General features: G+C 36.8%; 1 protein-coding gene across 2 annotated transcripts; it reads left to right on the top strand.

Annotated features, from left to right (window-relative positions):
- The first annotated feature begins 1,009 nt into the window (after positions 1 to 1,009).
- On the top strand, positions 1,010 to 17,508 carry DIRAS2 (DIRAS family GTPase 2). 2 transcript variants are annotated; one of them, XM_039724192.1, is made up of 2 exons: positions 1,010 to 1,210; positions 13,433 to 17,508. In XM_039724192.1, exon 2 carries the CDS (start codon positions 13,472 to 13,474, stop codon positions 14,069 to 14,071), a length of 600 nt encoding a protein of 199 aa, XP_039580126.1. In that variant the 5' UTR covers positions 1,010 to 1,210; positions 13,433 to 13,471; the 3' UTR covers positions 14,072 to 17,508. The 2 variants fall into 2 exon arrangements, with proteins under 2 accessions (XP_039580126.1, XP_039580127.1); XM_039724193.1 differs by lacking the exon at positions 1,010 to 1,210 and adding an exon at positions 1,239 to 1,399.
- Positions 17,509 to 19,008: the final 1,500 nt, after the last annotated feature.

Genomic DNA, 19,008 nt, shown 5'->3' on the forward strand with positions numbered 1-19,008 from the left:
ATCTCACAGGTCACACAGTACTCTGATCCACAAGGATCACAAGTCCAACCCTTAACATACTTGTTGTGGGATTGAAGCCACAGCTCTGGTGTTTGAAGCACCTTACTCTAACCAGTTGAGCAGATCTAGGGGTCCACGCACCTTCCCTGGGGATTCATGCAGATCCATAGAGAGACCCTGTACTTATGCTTCCTTTTTGCAGTAACAGTTCAAAGACCTTCAGTGGACCTCACTTTTAGCCTAGAAATAAAAGTGTTATAAGCTGCTTTAAAAATAAACAGCTGAAGGAGACACTGGATTTTGCATTTGGATTTTGCACCAAAAAAAAGAAGACCAACCAAAAAACAACGACAAAAAAGCCCCAAACAAACCCAAAACTCCCAAACCAAAAAAACCCCAACAAAACAAATAAACAAAAAAGCCCCAAACAAAGAAAACAAAACAAAAAACCTCAAAAACAACAAAAACAACAACAACAAAAAAAACCCACACAAAAACACCATACCACTAAAAGTAGAGAAAAACTCTTATTTTATCTTTGTCCATAAACCTGCTTTACAGTGCTGTCAGGAAAAAAAAATCTGATCTGTTTCAGATGAGTAAAATTCTGAGGGGTTATGTTGGACAAAAGCTATTTTTAAAGGCATGTTTTTCTTTCTATTGGTTGGTTTTCGGTTTTGGTTTTTTGGGTTTTTTGAGGGGAGGTTTGGTTAGTTTGTGAATAAATAAGAGACCTAAGGGATTAAATTTCCAAGTAATAAAAATCAGCACAGCTCCATTGATCTGAATAGGGCTATGCTGTTTCTTTGCCCTGGGGATTAGCTTCACCAAAGGCTTTGTAAGCTTTTTTAACTTAAAGAGACAGGCTTGTTCTCTGTTTCAGAGCTGAAAGAAATGGAGAAATGTAAGCTCAGGTTAATGTAATCTACAGCCTTAAATTATTAACTACAGGGTGTTTGGAGGCTTTAGAGACTAATTGTAAAAATCTACTACATTGGTTGAGAGAACCAGAATATTACAGTTTATGTGTATATATGCCTACACATACATATATTCCACAAGTATTCAGTAGGTGGCAGTTAAAAGCCTAGATGAGCTTTGCAGTCGCCATTTAGGCAGCAGCACTAGCAGAGGCTGGAGTCAGTGTGCCCGTAAAAGCAGAAGGAGGGAGGCTGCGATCCCGGCAACAAGAGCATTATCCACGAGCCAGGTACCGGAGCAGCGGGAGGGGAGCGGACGGCGGGAGCAGGGCAGGGCAGCAGCCAGCCCAGGGAGCTGCAGCCCCCGGCTGAGACAGGGGCTGCTTCCTGGGGAAGGGAGCCCAGGGCAGAGGGGGAGAGAGCTGGTGCAGTGACAGGCAGAAACTGAAGAGCGTTTGAAGCTTTCTGTTCCTACACAGGTAAATTTCTTTCCATTGTTTTTCTACACTACCTTGCACAATAGGCATAGCTGTGCATTGAATTTGGAGGTCTTCCTTTTCTTCAGCCAAAATCCACAATGCTCACTCGGGCAGAATTTCCTCTGAAGTCGGTGGAGTTTTGCCTGAGTTACAACTGCAAGATATGCTCTAAGCTGATATCTTATGTAGAGAACATGGCATGCTGTAAGCTGGGGCTAGCAAGGAAGTCAGATGCTGGTCACAGACACACTGGCCAGCTAACTGTCATTTTTCTGTGTGCTGGGATGCTAGTAATGACCTTTTTTTTTCAAGATGCCTTTCATTAAAACTCGATGTGCTGAATTTTGCCCTAGTTTAGAGGACTGCCACTGCAGTGGATTAAGGAGAGATTAATTTTTTATTTCTTTTTAATGAAAGCTACATTTTAACTGATGGAAGAATATAAAAATGTGGAGACTGACTAAAATAACACAAGGTGTTTCTTTCTCCAAGAGAGATACAACTTTGCAGCATCCCACAGACAGGTAGGATTTTTTTTTTTTAATAGATTGTCCCTCTCCCAACTGAATGAAAGAAAATAAATCATGAAAGACCATTCTTAAGTGCCTGAGAGCTGCTGAATTCAGATTTGATAACACTTTATCCCTTTCTATCTTCCCCATGAAATGTGGGATGCTCTGTATGCTGCACCACTCAGGCATAGAAGGGTGAGCACAGAATGGAGCAACAAAATTGGATGCATTTTAATTTTGAAGAATTTTCAGTCTGTCCAGTTCTCATGAGCACCTAGTGAGTGAACTCATATATGCCTGTTTATAAATGCACACACATACATGTAAGCTGTGTACAGCTGTGTATCACCCCACTCCTCTCGAGGCAAATGAGGCTGATGAAACAGACTGCTGTATCTTTGCCAAGCTTTACAGTTTACCATTATTTAGAATGTTTGCAGGTCTCAACATATTTAATTCTGGCTTTTAGAGGGCTATCTTGGCTTGCCTCCCTCCTGTTCCCTTTTTTACTTTTCTGACTAATGGACTTCAGTTATGCTCAGGAGCTGCTCTCTGGGGTCCATCTGTCCTTACTAAATGCAGTAGTGCCCAATTCATGCAGAATGGGTTTTGTGCCATTGTTCTGGAGCTATGAAATGTGATATTCCTCCAGGCTTCATGCACTCTCTCACACCACACACAGCATATCTGAGGCTCTTCCATGAAGAAGTGTACAAACATGGAACAAGTTCAACCACACTGCTGCAAATCAGTGGTCCCATAGATCTGGAGAAATGATTGTGATGTACAGCTATTTATCTTTATTCCTGGTAAGAGAGGAGAATGAATTGGTATAAATGAGCAGTGAATACACTTAGGCTGGAAGATTTCAAACCATTAGAGCAGCAAAGATTCTTAAATTACACTCTAGTTGAAGTAATATATAGAAAACCTTTTAAATACCTTTTAGTTGTAACTTAATGGAAGGGATTATGTGAAATGGTTGCCTGCAAAGGCAAAACACTGAATTTGATAATCCAGAAAGTCTCTTTCAGTACTGAATATCATTTTTACTTTTCTCTGGAAGTTGCCTTCCCTAAGGAGTCCATTTGCAAGAGAGAGAAGATCTTCGGAAATACAGTTTTCCACGTATCTCACATTAGTCAGATGAAAGCATATTTCTGCAGTGTGCTGCACTATTGTTTACACCAGCAGACTCACAAGTGTTGATGAACCTCAGGCTGAGTAATATCACTTTCTCACAGTGCAGAGCAGACCTCTTTGGAAGTTGATTTAAGTTCAGAGGCTCCTTCTGGCCAAGTGGTCATGATTATATTACACCAGCATTGCAGTCTCTGTAGTACCAATAAAAATAGCGGACTGTATATAAACTGATACTGCTGTTCCTGAAGTTGTTACTACCACTGCTTCTGGTTTCCTTTGAGGATAACCTGATAACTTTGTTTCCTGGATTTCTCTCCTGCTAACCAACACAGCTGCCCATGTAGAAATCCCAGCATTATGTGTGAAAAATCAGACTTGGACTTTCATTGTGACAGAGTACGTGCTATTACCAAAAACATTAGATTTTTAAAATAAATGTGCACTAAACAATATTCTGGTTCAAAGGTGGTCCTACAGAAAGACTGCATTCAATTTCATATTCCCTTTTTCTCTCATTATTTATGTTTATAAATTTGTCTTTTTCTTTTTTTTATGGTTTTGATTTATTTTATGCATTGGATTGCATTCAATTCACAGTGTTCCTCACTAATTCTTCTGTAATACATAATGAGCTGCACATGAATGTGCCCTCTCCCACACTTAGTGTGAATATCAGGACATTTGTACATGTAAACTGAAAGTATTCACTTCTGGGACATTTCGTTTGGTATCTAGACTAATTCCAAATGTTTATCAATTTCTCCTTAATGTTTTACATTACTAGGACTAATTGAGCAATAATCAATATTAAATAGAGGAAGAAAAATGGCAATTTTTTAAAACATGTTGCAATATTAGCAATATTTATTTCCTTTTAAAATAACCAATTTCCAAAAATGTACCAAGAGAAATTATTTCTGGAAATTTTCTTTTCTATTTGGTATTTTAACTTAAATACAGATGTTTCCACGTATCAGCAAACACCTACTTTCACTGTATTTTTATTGTGACATTAAAATTAAAGCATACATTAAATTATCTTACCTTACTGCTGGAAGATCAGTGGAAAAGACCACCTGAGTGTCTCTGCAGATGTACATACTAATTGAATCAGAAAATATTCTATTTGCCTTTTGAGAAAAGAAATATTGATTTGTTTTCAACCACAAAGTATTGATAACAGAATAATTATTGAGATGGGTATCAAAGAAAGACAAGAAAATATGAAGAAGTTTGTGTCAGGTGTGTGACAAATGAACTTTTGACTAACACACCTCCTCTTGACAAAATAACTTTAAGTTGAATTTCTCTATCTGAGATTAGTCTCTCTGGCTATGCAGGTCTGCAATATGCTATGGCAGGAAAATCCAGTCAGCATCAGCCTGACTGCAGGTAATGAAATTGGTTTTAGCTGAATCTGAAAAGGTGTCTCAAAAGTGAAGTTATGTCAGCCTTTCAGTTTCATCATTCAAAATATTTATATATTAAAGAAGCCATATGAAAAGGGCAAATTCATTCCCTGACTGGAGTTGTTTCCTTCCCAAAATGCCCAGTAGTTCTTACTTACATTTAATCTAAAGCTAAGAAAAGAACATTTGCCCTTCTCTTATTTTTACTTGTTTATTTTTATACTCTTTCCTGAAAATTTAGCTGACAAATTTTATCTCTTCTGGAAGAGTTAATTATTTAAATAATCAAATATTCGCTACTATCAGTAACTAAAATATTGCAGTTAACCCAAATAAATAACATTACCACTTTCCCAGTCTGTACACGCAAAGCTTACAATGTATTACTCAGTATGTTTTTATCTTCAAAATATAATTTTCAGAATATTTTTAATAATACAAGAAAAATAAACATGTATCTGGGAAAAATGCTCTTAAGGCTAAACCTACTTGTCTTACTTCAGAATTGAAAGTAGTGCAAGTTGGAGTACTGAACATTTATAAGCAATCAGAAAGCTGCTATTACTATATTGTACTCCACAGTTATAATTTAATTGTTGGCTTTCAAAATACTCTGATTTACAGAAAAATTTCAGTGGAAGAACAGGCTTCTTACTAGTCTCTGGAAACATATCAACAACTGTATTATGTTGTTTAATTAATTATCAGGGATAATTTTGGGTCCTGAAACCCACTGCATTAACCTATTCCCAAGTTATTGCCCAATAAACCAGTGACAAAATATTCTGTTTAAGCCATTGCTTTGAATGGGATATTATTTGGGTTGTGAAAGAGCATCAGAAATATTCCAGTGGTCAGGATAGCAATATAACTATCCTTCCCAGCCAGGCAAGGAAAATTAATGACAGGAGTTATGTCATAAAAAGAAGTCACAAGCACTTAACCTTTAATAATTTTTCTTCTACAGCAGATTTGCATAAGTAATCTCATATTACATTAACATTAGGGAATTGAGAACTACAGTGAAAGGCAAAATGGCCACCAGTCTTCAGTTTCCTCTGCTGAATGGAAAACAGTCTTCCATGAATGTACAATTCTTCTATGTAAATATACATATTTATGTGGAAATAGCTTGTTGTCTGTGCTGGGATTTTTATCTCACAATACTTAGATCCATAAGTCAGAACCTATTTTTCTCCAGTGTACAGCTGGAGAAGCAGAAGTTCACACCAACATGTAAAGTCATTGCTCAATACCAAAAATGATTTTACTATTAGAAACCAGAGGGGCTGAAAATTCATGCTGAGTCTCTGATCCTGCATTTGCAGGAGTGACAAATTCTGGTTTCTAATCATACTGCTCTGTCCAATGGCAGAGCAGTTGAAAGGCAAACATACGATATTTTAAGTTAATCTTTCCATATTTACTTGGTTAAATTAAATCTATTGAAAACTGATGAAAAACTACTGTATTTGGTTACTTAATTTGGGAAGAAAACTCAAAAAAAAAACATTTCCAAAGGGAGCGGGATAGAATTCTGGTTTTTTGACATTTTTATTTTTATGTGTGCATTAATGACTACCTATCTACACGTATGGAAAATCTTCTGCATAATTTCTTTCTGAGTTTTGATGATAAGCACTTGGAGATTAGACACTGGTCTACCAAAATACTCAAATAGATAAATCAATAAAGTATCTGACATGCCTAAAGCAAAGCCTGAATTTATACAGGAGCTGTCACGAAATTCTCCTTTTTAAATTTTAAGATTAATCAAGCCACTAAATAGGAAATAACAACCAGTACGACACCTATGCACCCTGGATAACTTAGAATAATATTTCTGTTTCTGCATGAAAGTGAGGCTTTTTAATGTGGTAAATGTATTAACCTGTCCATCCTAGATAAATTTAGCATAATATTTCTGATGCTAACTGAAAGTAAGGTGTTGTTTTTTTTTTGGTTTTTTCACATGGTAAGTGCATGCAATGAAGTTGAATCTTGTTTTAAAGTAATGGTTCATTAGTACTTTTTTGTTATGAAAGGATTCGTTCTGAGACAACAGAGCTCTCAGGCAACAACAGAGCAAACAATTTCAGTGTATGCCTATGTGTAAAGCTCTTTGTTGGATCAGGTCCAGCACCTTCTTCATTTTCTGCACATGAACCCTCATCAGGGAAGGAAATCAACAGATCTTTCTGCATCATTCATTCTTCTGCCACCAGTCCTACCATCTTCAACAAGCAATGCCACTTTAGCTAAGCCTAGTTCCAAAAATCCATACTATCTGTTGTTCCTACAGGAAACATTGTCTATTTGTCTCCCCTTTCTTTCTTCCGGTTCTTTCCTGCCTAGCAAAACTATTTCTGCCACAACATCTGCTGCCTGTATGTTAGCCAAAGAACAAGTAAAGATTTTCTTACAGTGACAACTATGCATGTGGGATCTCTTTCTTTTACCAAGGTTTCAAAGGGTTCAAACAACTTTGAAAAGCCATTGTTTTGGGAATGAGATTTTCAACATAAGCGTGATGACAATATGACAATTTGCTAAAGCAGTGCACATTACCTGTGACTACAGGACAGCACAGAGGCTGGCTTCTACCTCCTTTACATACAGATGCTCTTAAGACAATAATCTCCAGTAAATACAGGAAAAAAAATTCAACAAATTTATCTGAAAACCTCCTGTCCTTTCTATTTCTCTTCTATGTTAGGCCAGGATCATGAAGGAACCCACAAAACCTCTTAGAGAACTCTTTGAATGACTTTGTAATGTTAATTTCAATTTAAAGATTCTAAATTATTAATTTTCCATGCAAATTGAAATGTTTTCAACATTGTAGAGAAGCTAGCTCTAAAATGAAATCTGTTTTTGCTTTCTATGAGTACATTGAATAATAAAAATGTCTGATTTTATCCCTTACTTTTAGATAACCAAGCAAATTGTACAATAAGAACAATGTGTCAGATAAAATCAGCAGGTTTATAACAGTACTTTTTTTGTGAAGAAGATGCCATTTTTCTAAAGAAATCTCTCTGGTCATCTTTCATAGCTGGGAAGAAAAGTGATAAATGCTTTTCTCTCCAACTGTCATTGAGAACAACATAAATAAAAACTGCTACTGCATTTATGCAGTGAAAAAAAAAAATCATGATTTAGACTAGCTGATCATCAAAAAGCAGACTTTCAAGGAGCATGAGAATAAAAAAGTTCTTTCCATAGGGATTAGAACCTCATGTTGTAGGAAAATGTTGTTTTAAGAGTTATCATTTGGTCTTCAAACGTGTCCAACTTTCCATTGACTTGAGAAGACCAAAGAATACAAGCGAAGGAATAGAATGAAAAAGCAAGTCTTATATTAAAAGATTAAAGTACTGGAAGTAGGAAATTCATCAGCAGATATGGTGAAAATACTATCTGACAAATACTTCTATATGCATAACAAGAAAAAGTTCCTTACAGATCTCTCTTTCTGTCTTTTATATAACTAATGTGATATTTTTTCACCTGATATCGCGAAAGTGACATTGATCTTACAGTCCTGCTGAAGTCCATCTTGTCTATGGCCACATTCTTCACCTTGCACCTTGTATCTTTGTATAGTGATGCCATCACCAGATAGCCTCATGGACTGTTAATTTAAATTGAGGCAAGATTTTGAACTAAATGCATTGCCTGCACTTTATTGATTTTTCACAATAACAATGACAATATAAACAGAGACATTGCCTTAGAGCTTAAAAAAAAAAAGGAAAAAATATCTATGACTGATATGAGAAGGTTTTACCTGAGGAAAAAAAAATTCAGGAAATTAATACACAGCATCTGACAACTGCTGAATTTCATATCAGACTGACATCTCAGTAGGACATCATAAGACCTCAAGGAACTGGATCAGTTAAGATGTAATCAAAGTCTCTGACTCCAGAAAGCAAAGGCAACATCACACTGTTTTGTAAAATGAATGCAACACTAAAACATATAATCTAGTAAAAAAATCTCAACTAAACGTACAATTTGTGAAATTTCATGGTCATCTTACAATGCAAACACAGTGAAAATCTTTTGCAACAACACCCAAGACTGGAAACATTGGAGATAGGTTGATTTCTTTTCTGTGCTTATTTTCAAGCATAAACTGAAAGAGTTCACCAGCTGTGAGATTCTAATCTCTTATTGCTCTAAGAGTATTCAAGTAGATTAGTTTTCAGAAGTTATTTTTCAGGCTTCCTATACCTTTTGCCTGTTAATTCATATGCTATCTATAGCTTAAATACCAACATGGCAAACAAGTCATAAATACATTTGAAAAAAAGCTAGACTATAAAAAACCCAATCAAATATAAGAGAGTACTGTGGAGATCCAGTGGCTAAGTACAGGATCAGTGACATGGATTTAATAAATGCTAATGTAATTAATTAATCAGCCAAAGAACATTAGGAGTTTAAACTATGAAGAGCATAATCTGTAACATGAAGTACTTTATTTAAACATTTAAAATGCATATTTTTCCCACTATATAATAGAATAAGTGTTTATGTCATTATTACTCAGATTTGAACTGTATCCTTCTGTCAGAAAAATATTTCAGTTCTTTCACCTGGCATATCAGAAACACCTAGAGAAAGCGTGCAGACTAACATAAAGGTCTGCAGCTGAGTTTGAACTGGAGGCAGTGCTTAAATGTGTTGCCCCAGCGAATGGCCCATCAAGCTCACTTGCAGCAGCTGAACTAGAGCAGCTCCAGCCTTGTGTTACCAGAGCATCTGCAGAAAACATAGCAGAGGTATAGACTCACTGTTTTGCTGACTTTTGCAATCAGACAATTCAAAATGAAGGGTGTGAATCTATGTTATGAAAATTGCTTTGGCTTTTGAAATAAGGGTAGTATTGATAAACTGACACTTTAGAGGATGATAATAAATTTTCACTGTTGTAGTTTGTGAAAGCAGAAAAGGCAGCAAATGAGGCTTCATTGTAGAACGAGTCCATTCTAACATGTAAAAAGCAACTACTGTTTTCTGTGCAGATTATGAAAGACTGTTTTTTCTGAATCAGAAATGATCTTGTACATCTGAAAAGTCAGACTTTAAAGTTAATTTTTCCATACCCTTGCTGGCCATGATGCCACAAGCTGATTAAATAATGCCATACTTTATTTTGTCCTCCTGTGTGTTTCCGTTAACACCTTTTAAGACAAAGAAACATCTGTAAGTAATAGGATTGTATGGAAAGCATTAATGAATGAACTCTTGTGTGCAAGTGCACCACATTCACATAGAATGATTGCCACTGCAGGAGATTCTGTGACCAGATCCACATAGAAAACGCAAAAAAAAATTATAAAAAACATTTGGGGAATTCTTTCTCCAGTGTGATCATAAAGACTTGCATGAGTTATTTTTTTGGGTTTTTGTTGATTTGGTTTTTTTATTTTAGTTCCTGAGCACGAAAAATGTATAAAAATCTGTAATTTTTATTTTGGCAAAACTGAGGATCTTCAGGACTCACAGACCAAACATCATCTGAGGTTGCTGCTCCTTGCAGTCACCCCGGCTGGAAAGAAACAGCTCTGTAGAGAAGGTCCTGGTGCTCCTGGTCATGGTCATGGGGATGCTCAGCAGCGGCCCCGGCTGCAGCAAATCCCCGTGCCCTCTCTGTATGAACAGGAGCAGGGCAGCTGCCGAGGCAGGGGACAATCCCCCTCTGCTCAGCACTCACGGGACAGCAGCAATGCGGTCTGTCCGGTCCGGGCACCCCCAGCCGGGGAAACGGCCGATGAACTGGAGCCAGGGCCGATGGGGCACCGAGGGGTCCAAAGCTGCGGCGCTGGCCTGCTCTGCAGGCTGAGGGACCAGCGCCAGTGCAGCCTCGGGAAGGCAAAGCTGGGGCAGCAATGAGTAGCCCTCAACACCTACAGGAAAGCCATCAAAAAGGTGGAGTTACACTTTTCACAACAGTAGATGTTGGGAGGAGAGACAACAGGTATGGATTGAGAGAGTACCTTGGATTAGGTATAAGAGGGAAAAAATCGTCCTGATGGTAATCTTGCATTGGAGTTTGTTTCCCAGAGAGACTGTGGGAAAGATTGGGGGTTTTTACAGCTGTACAGGATAGACAACCTGCTCTGGTGTCATGGCTAACCCAGCTGTGATAAACAGTCTGGACCAGAAACCTACTCAGGTCTCTGCCAGCTTTGATATTATGGCAATTTCTAAAGAATATCTGCAAAATTTCCCTACACATTAGATCTGCTATTCTTACCACTGTGAAGTTTTCCTATTGTCTAATGTGAATTTCTTCTACAATGCAAGAACATAACCTCTTTTTCTTTCCACTACACTCTCCGTCTTTGCAACAACCTGCTATGTTTTGAAGATTGTTACCATGCTATTTCAGGACCCCTTAGAACTTTGCTGTATGCTTAATATTTCAGGCCACTAAGTGCCCCATTTCAATTTGTTGTATCTTTTGGGCTACCATATGTGTCAGTTTTCTTGGAGAGTTCTGATTATGTTTAGGGTATACAATGTAATAGAGCAGGAGTACACTCAGCTAGCTTTAAAAATTTTATTTCTCTAGTCCATATTTCACTGATTTTCTTAATAAAAGTTTTCACAGTGCATTTCTTCTCCTAGTCCTGTAGTTCCTAGGCTACATACAATATGATTGTGCAATTCTTAAGCTGCTTCTGAAGTGCAATTCACAGATATTGCTCTCTTGCCTTTTTACTTACAATAAATTTTTAAACTATAATTCTTATGGTAAGTCATTCTGTGCAGTCATCCACAACTGTAAGCTCTAAGACTGCCCCAAATTTGCATGTCTGCAGTTCTTACATACATTCATTCTCAGTGGAACAGCATTATGCTAGGTTCTTCTCATTTTTTTTTTCCCAGCTAGGTTTTTTCCTTTCTTTTTTAACATAATGAGCTACTCACTCATTTTCTTTGTTCCTCAGAGAGTTTTGCGTCTTCTATAAATACATACATGAGCATTTTTTCTGAGGCTACCTTTTCTTTCCATTCCTTGAACTCAGAAAAACAATTTTGCTTCAGTGCCTCAGGGTGAACACTCTTATTTATCAATCCTTCCTATATTTAAACAAGCCTCTCAGAGTGACAGTGAATGTAGCACAGGAGAGATTGAAGGGGCGAAGCTGCCTTCTGCCTGAAGCTAGGCTGGGTAGACAGAGCTGTGGCAGCTCTGCGCTTTGCCTCAGGATCAGCATCCCCATTTGCACTGGTTATTCTGCCTACGGTATGGCAGATGAGGAAGTACAACTCCTTCATCCAACAAATTATGTAAGGACAGATGTTTTCAGCTTCCTCAGATGTTGGAATTAGGACACTACAGGATGCCCTGTACAAGAAAGATAACTACATCAGGATATGCTTGAACAAATTGAAGACATTAGTGCAGCATGCTTTGCCATAGCTTAAGCCTAACTGGCATAATGAGCATCAAAACGAAAAAACAGAAAATTTGGCATGAGATTGCAACAGGAATAAGGGCATGGGAGGTCCACTAAGATCCACACCTCTAAAGCATCAGTATTGTCTTGCTGCTAGACAGGTAAAAGGTAACTTAAAGTCACCCCCTGCAATGCAGTGACTCCTTCCGCTGCATTGAAGAAATAGCTTGAAGGCTTGCTTTCAAAAGGCAAGAAATTCTTTGGGTTGTTCTAGATTTATTGCTACCCAGGCAAAATTACAACAGGCAAATTTAATCACTTGGTGCCATTAAGGCACTTGGGCAAAGTTCCCTATAAACCCTCCCCTTTTCCTTCAGAAAAAATGCAGATGCAGAAAATTTTGCATTTTTTTTCCACATGTACCCCTTATATATATATCAATTTGGTCTGAAAAGTTACAATACCCTATGCTTTCTTCAGTTTTTAGGGCTCATTTTAAAAGTGTTTATTTGCTTAAATCTCACTAAATATAAAAAGACTGTGTGTACTGATGTGCTGTGTGCCTATTGAGCTGCTACTGATGGGAGGACAAATTGACCTTCACTTTATTTTAATGAATTCTTAAACATCTATGTTTGTAAACATGTGACTATTTTACCATTTCTGTTATTTAAAAATTATTTCCATATTTATGGTCCTACTATACACAGATGGGTTTTGTCAAGGGGAACTGACTGCAGGAATCACAGAATTTTGTGACCTTTGACATATGCCCTTTCCAACCTTGGCAATACAAGCCACTAAAAATGTTATGAATATGTCTGCAGAACCTCTCATATAAGTATAACCAGTCTCGTGCCAAATATCATCTTCTGCAAGATAAATATTGGAATAAAAATTCAGACTGAATGTGAGCAATCAGAGTTTATCAAAATGTACTCTTTGACCTGAAATGCCAGTGGCAAAACATACCAAAGTGGGACACATGCTCCCATGGAGTTAAAAACAAAGCTCAATAAGTGCTGCTGTTGAATAATCCACAGATACATCTTAGTAGTCATTTAGAGCTGTAGTCCAGTCATAGTGGGGATAATTTCCTTAACTACTGAAGAGCTGGAATATTCAGAGTAATCGACTATCATACAGTGATCAGTTTTGACTATTATTTTAGATCCATTTAAGATATAGAAGGATAATTTCCTTTCGACAATTTGTTCAGTCCAAGGCCTTGTTGAAATTCCTGGATGCTACTTTTTAGTTTTGTGAATATTAGTCCAGTAGGAAGAATACTGAAACACATGATGTTAATTAAAAATCAGCCATGAAGCGACAAAGATGGTATTTTGCTACCAGTACAGACTGGATTGCAAACCCTAATTTACTACTCAAATAAACCATTCTGAAACCCCCTGCAAGACTTACTAAATTAGTAGAAGCGGTATGCCATCACTTGCATATATTTCTCTTACTGGGAAAGATACCACAGTATGCACTCCACACTTGTACCTGTACTGATGTCTGTTTCCTTGTTTTTGTTGTTTTCTTTCCTAGGATTTCCCCGCTAGCTGAGCAAGTGACACACAGAGAAACATGCCTGAGCAAAGCAACGATTATAGGGTAGTTGTGTTTGGAGCTGGAGGAGTGGGAAAAAGTTCTTTGGTCCTGAGATTCGTGAAGGGCACTTTCAGGGAGAGCTACATCCCTACCATTGAAGACACCTATCGGCAGGTGATCAGCTGTGATAAGAGCATATGCACTTTGCAGATAACTGACACTACAGGGAGCCATCAGTTTCCAGCCATGCAACGTCTCTCTATTTCTAAAGGACATGCTTTTATTTTGGTTTACTCTATCACCAGCCGACAGTCCTTGGAGGAACTCAAGCCAATCTACGAGCAAATATGTCAGATTAAAGGAGACATAGAAAGCATTCCAATAATGCTGGTGGGGAACAAAAATGATGAGAACCAAAATCGAGAGGTAGAAAGCAGTGAAGGAGAAGCCATGGCTAAGAAGTGGAAATGTGCCTTCATGGAGACCTCTGCCAAGACGAACCACAATGTGAAAGAGTTATTCCAAGAATTGCTAAACCTGGAGAAACGCAGGACTGTGAGTTTGCAAATTGATGGCAAAAAAAGCAAGCAACAGAAAAGGAAGGAGAAGCTGAAAGGAAAATGTGTGGTGATGTGAAATTGCACTGTCAGGAATCAGCTGTGAAGTCTCATCTGACAATACGCATGTAAACCCATAGACAGCAAACAACCATGCAAGATCCTATTTATTAGTATCTGTTTTAAAAGAAATACTTGGAAATTGAAAAAATGAGGTACTGTGATTGCTATTTAAAAAAATGGAAAAATAAAAATATGTGTAGTCTCACAATCAATTAAAGCATATCAGGAAGAAAACAAAAGATGTCCCAGAATACCTTATTTTGCAATTTACAAAAAAGAATTGTCATCATTCACATAATAGGAAAGATTTGGAAAATCAACTTAATATTATCTGCATTTGCATATATTTGCAAGAGAAAAAACATGTATAATATCGGAAGAAAAACAAAGAAATGGTAGTGAAGAAACCTAGAACATACAAATACATGCTGGATGGTGTTAACCATTTCCTTCAAGAACGCTATGGATGAGCAATTCTATGCCATTTTAATTAGTGAATGGTGGAAGAGTGTGCTTAAGACTGTCTTGGATCACCTGAATAAATGAACTACTGCACAGTAAAAGGAAGTGTGGGGATAGCAGTTAAAAGGGAGAGATATTGTCTCTATGCCCCCAGTATGATACTTCTTTCTAGTATGATGCAGTGTTTTAACTAAAGGTTGTGGAAAAGCCAATCCCTGTAAATGAATTGGAGATCATCTTTTCTGGGCTTTGTTTCAAGGATGACCTAAGTTTATGGCCCAAATATATTTCAGAAGAACAAGCATTTATTTGTTTAGAATGCCAGATAGAATGATGTACGTACGGAACCAGAAAGCTTCCCCAGGGAGAAAGGACTGGGTAGTCACCTTCGAAAGCCTCTGTGGGAGAGACTCCGTTCTAATGCTGCTGCCAGTGAAATGGACACAGGGTGTGGTTAGTGAGTGAATGGAATGTCTTTTGAACTGGTGGTACCCTTGGAGTGGGGTTGGCATAGTACACAAATTATCATATTAGCTGACTGATACTTCTTTACATTACTGTATTCCACTTAGAAGGATTTATGCTCATGCCCTATGAGATCTATTGCCTTTATATTGTCTGAAGTATTTTATATTTGCCATTTAAGTAAATTATTTGAACTGCTGTGACTATTTATAGAACCAAATATATATCTAAAGTTAGTGCCCACAAGAGTCTCTAAAATGAGGGGTTTTGGGATAAGCACTACAGGATCTGGAATATTCTGCAGTCAGAACTGTGTTATAATGCAATACAAAGTTCAGAATAGTAAATATATTATTTAAAACATCCTGTAGGGGAAACTGCTCTTCTCAAAACCTTTGAAAGGAGAAAAAAAGTAAAAATTGTGAGCTTTCCTGGATGTCTGTCCAAAGCTTTTTAAAAATTAATATTAAAGACTGAAGCATGTATCCTAGAGATGACAAAGGCCATCTAAGATAAAATAAGCACATACAATTTTTAAGGGACACATTAAAATATTAAAATTGTGTAAGTCTCAATTTTTACCTAGGAACTGCTTTGAACCAATAAAAAGAGCCTACCATATTTTTAGTAAATGTTTATGTCAAGAAACATGGGAAAATGAAGTTGAGTATTAACATTATTAGCCTGCATGCTAGTGCATTATAAATATCTTCCAGGGGATGTTGAAATGCAGTGTTTGCATTAAAATTTGCTACCTTGTTCCTTTCAAAGTTACTGCTTGCTTATCTTCCACATTTCTATCAAATGTGCAGATATTTCAGAGGCAGAGTAATAGCATACACAAGAATTGCTACTAGCACTGTCTAGAAAGGAGAACAACTTCTCTCATGCAGTCAGAAGAAATGCTGGCACCTGTAGAATTGAATGTGAAACTCCCACTGATTTCAAAGAGACAATTTTTGTGGTGTTTATTTTATTGCATTAAGAAGGGAAAACTGGAAAGAGCATGGAAAAGCTAATGCTCTCCATTAACAGTACATTTCAGGCTCTTACACAACACTCTTTCTTCATAAATATCAAAGCACTTTGCAAAAATGATGACATTATTTTCCTAACTTCTCAGGTGGTGAAAGTGAGGCACAGAGAGAGGAAACAACTGCACATAGATCGTCCAGCAGGATAGTGACAGACCCAGGAACAAAAGCAGATCTCCTCTGTCACAGTCCAGTGCTCATTCTGTGTTTTGTCAGACTGTCTCTTTGCATTCTTAAATAGTTCGTGAAACACATAAAAAAGCCTGGTTTGACCTATACAGCCAAGTGCATCTTTCTTGACAGTCTGTCAATAGATCAAAAAATATTTCCACATCAGGGATGCAAAACACTTAAAAGCACTATGTTTAGTAAGACTTTTATAAATGTTTGTACATTTACTCTTTGTAAAAAAATTTGCTGCTGATGCTCAATGTCACAGCAATGGATTCCATGGATGAAGCTGTAAAATCAGAAAAATTATCAACCTTAAGGCATAATGGGTCACATGCAGAAGTCAAAAGCAGAGAGGTTGCCCTCAGATGCTAACATACCGGTGCCAAAGGTCATCAAGTGTGGCACATGCCTTAGCAGCCAGCATGAATTATGACAGAATCTCAAAGAGAAAAATAAAAGCTATATATAGAACCTTTTAACATTATTGCTTGAACTGGAGGAATTATTTACATAGTAAAATATCTTGCAGAAGTACAATATAGGGGATCTAAATTACTTAAAATGTACTGACTGCAAAGATATTACAGGCTGAAATTTAGCCCTGGACTTTTTTTTTTTGAATGTGCCTCATAGCAAGAATAGAATAATTGTATAGCAAAGATGGAAAAAAACCAAGTACCTGCCAATGTTTAGGCTTGTGGACCATATTTCTTTAGTTCCCAGCTGACTCCTCACCTGCTATGTAATAAGCCATGAAGTATTTCATGGACTTGCATGTATCAAAGCAAGGCCAGAACAGAAGCAATATTACTCAAGGACCACAGACTCAAAACAGAGCATATTTTATACCCTTGCATTGCCATCCTTGTTTCTACTATTAGATTTTAAATATCTTGCATTCATGTGAGCTGTTTTAAAATGTTTGTTTTGCTAATACATATAGAATTATTTTTTTTAATATGGAAAAAATAAGGTAGAACAAGAAAATATAAAGCTTTATTACATTTTGTGTTTTATTTGGGAATGTGATATGACTATAACAGCCTGTTTAAAATGTATATGCAAAATACTTAAAACATGTAAGTTCTACAGTGAATTTTAGCACCCAGAAAACACAATCTAGCCAAAACAAATCTTTAAAATGCATGACTTTTATATGTAGATATGAAATATTGAGGTATGTTCTAGTCATGAAAATGTGTCGTTGCAATTTCTTTAGCAAATATTTTGTTTTAAAACTGAATAAGAAGTCATTTGTGTCTACTAGTTTCCATGTTTGTGGTGATTTAAACATTCAAAATAAAGTTTTAAATCCTAATACAAATTTGGAAGAAGTCTTGTTGTTGCCTGCATTTTGCTTGATTCATATTATATATTTTTTGAAATTGCAAAGGCAATTCTCTAAATGAAAACAGACTCTAACATGGTAGGCAGTGTCCCGAAGTCTTCAGCTATACAAATCAGTTCCAAGAGAATTGGAGTAGTATTACCTTACCTAATACTTCTTCTATTATACTCTGGCAAACACACAAAGAAATCTACCTCCACAAAAAAAAAAAACAAAAAAAACCCACAACAAAGCTAAACCAAACCAAAACAGCTTATCAGTGGGTTCTCCTTTTGGCCAACAAAAAGCAAAATAATTCTGGAAGCTAGTCTATGTTTTATAATTAGCTTTAAAATAATGGCAGATAGAACTGTATGCTTGTGAAAAATTGATACTTAATGTATGGATCCTACTATTCCTGCTCATTTCTAAAAAATTCCTGATGTCCTTGCAAAACTTCCCACTATTGCATTTTATATTACCACCTGTTGCAAAAAATGTCAAAAAATAATAGTTTATCGCTTCTTGCAATTCAGAAGATGCAGCCACAGTTGTTCAGTTAAATAATTTTTTCCATATGCAAGCAATGATTCATATTCAGCAGAGGAAGGCATCAACAAACAATCCTGAGTATATAGACAGAATGATAGGCACTTGAACCAGTGATGAAGTATTGAGCATTGAATGTAAATTTAATGTTACTGTGAAGTAATTGCATTTGTCAGCCCACAAAGCTTTTTATTTTTAATAAAGAGCTCTTATGACTTTTTTTTCTTTCAATATGCTACCAGTTACTGCTCTTAGTTCTGATTCTCACACAGTCTATGGGTAAAGCAGTGGATGTGCCAATTGATTGTCCTGTCATTTTTCACAATACAGTCATGAATTACATTACAGATGTTATCATATTCCATAGAAACACCAGAAATATTACAAAATTCCCTTGCTTTTAATATTTTTCCCATTTGTTACTACTCCTGTTTCCCAATGGAAAATATTTTAATTTTTAACTCATACCCTTATTCAAATTTGTGAATACCTGTCATGCTTATTTCACTGTCAATTTAACTGACACGTTCCACCCACCTCTGAAGCACATTTTCTAATTAATCCACCAATTTATTTCATGTAGTCAAATGTGTCTAAAGTTTAACTCCACTAAAACTGCGGAGGGGGAGAGCAGAGATTTTGAAAATATATATTGGGTGTTCCTTGTGAAGGATGCAGACTCTTCCGTAATTTAACCAGATGTATATGGAGTTTAAAGAAAACATTACAACAGTACAACTCTTCTGTTTCATATATTTATGTTGGTTGAGTACACTATTTCATAATGGGGGTCCCACTGAAATCACAATGAAACTGAAGTTCGAAGGAGGAGTTGTTATTCAGTCTGACGTACTTGTTTCACACTCAGATGCCAACAAGTGGCCTACAATGGATCCTACGAGTATCTCTATTCCCGGATTCTCAGATTCTAGCGCAGCTGGC

The sequence above is a fragment of the Passer montanus genome, unplaced genomic scaffold (assembly GCF_014805655.1).
Source record: "Passer montanus isolate IOZ18808 unplaced genomic scaffold, ASM1480565v1 scaffold52, whole genome shotgun sequence".
Lineage (NCBI taxonomy): Eukaryota > Metazoa > Chordata > Aves > Passeriformes > Passeridae > Passer > Passer montanus.

Excerpts from the sequence above, each read along its gene's own strand:
- DIRAS2 (XM_039724192.1), top strand. The coding sequence starts at position 13,472 with ATGCCTGAGCAAAGCAACGATTATAGGGTAGTTGTGTTTGGAGCTGGA.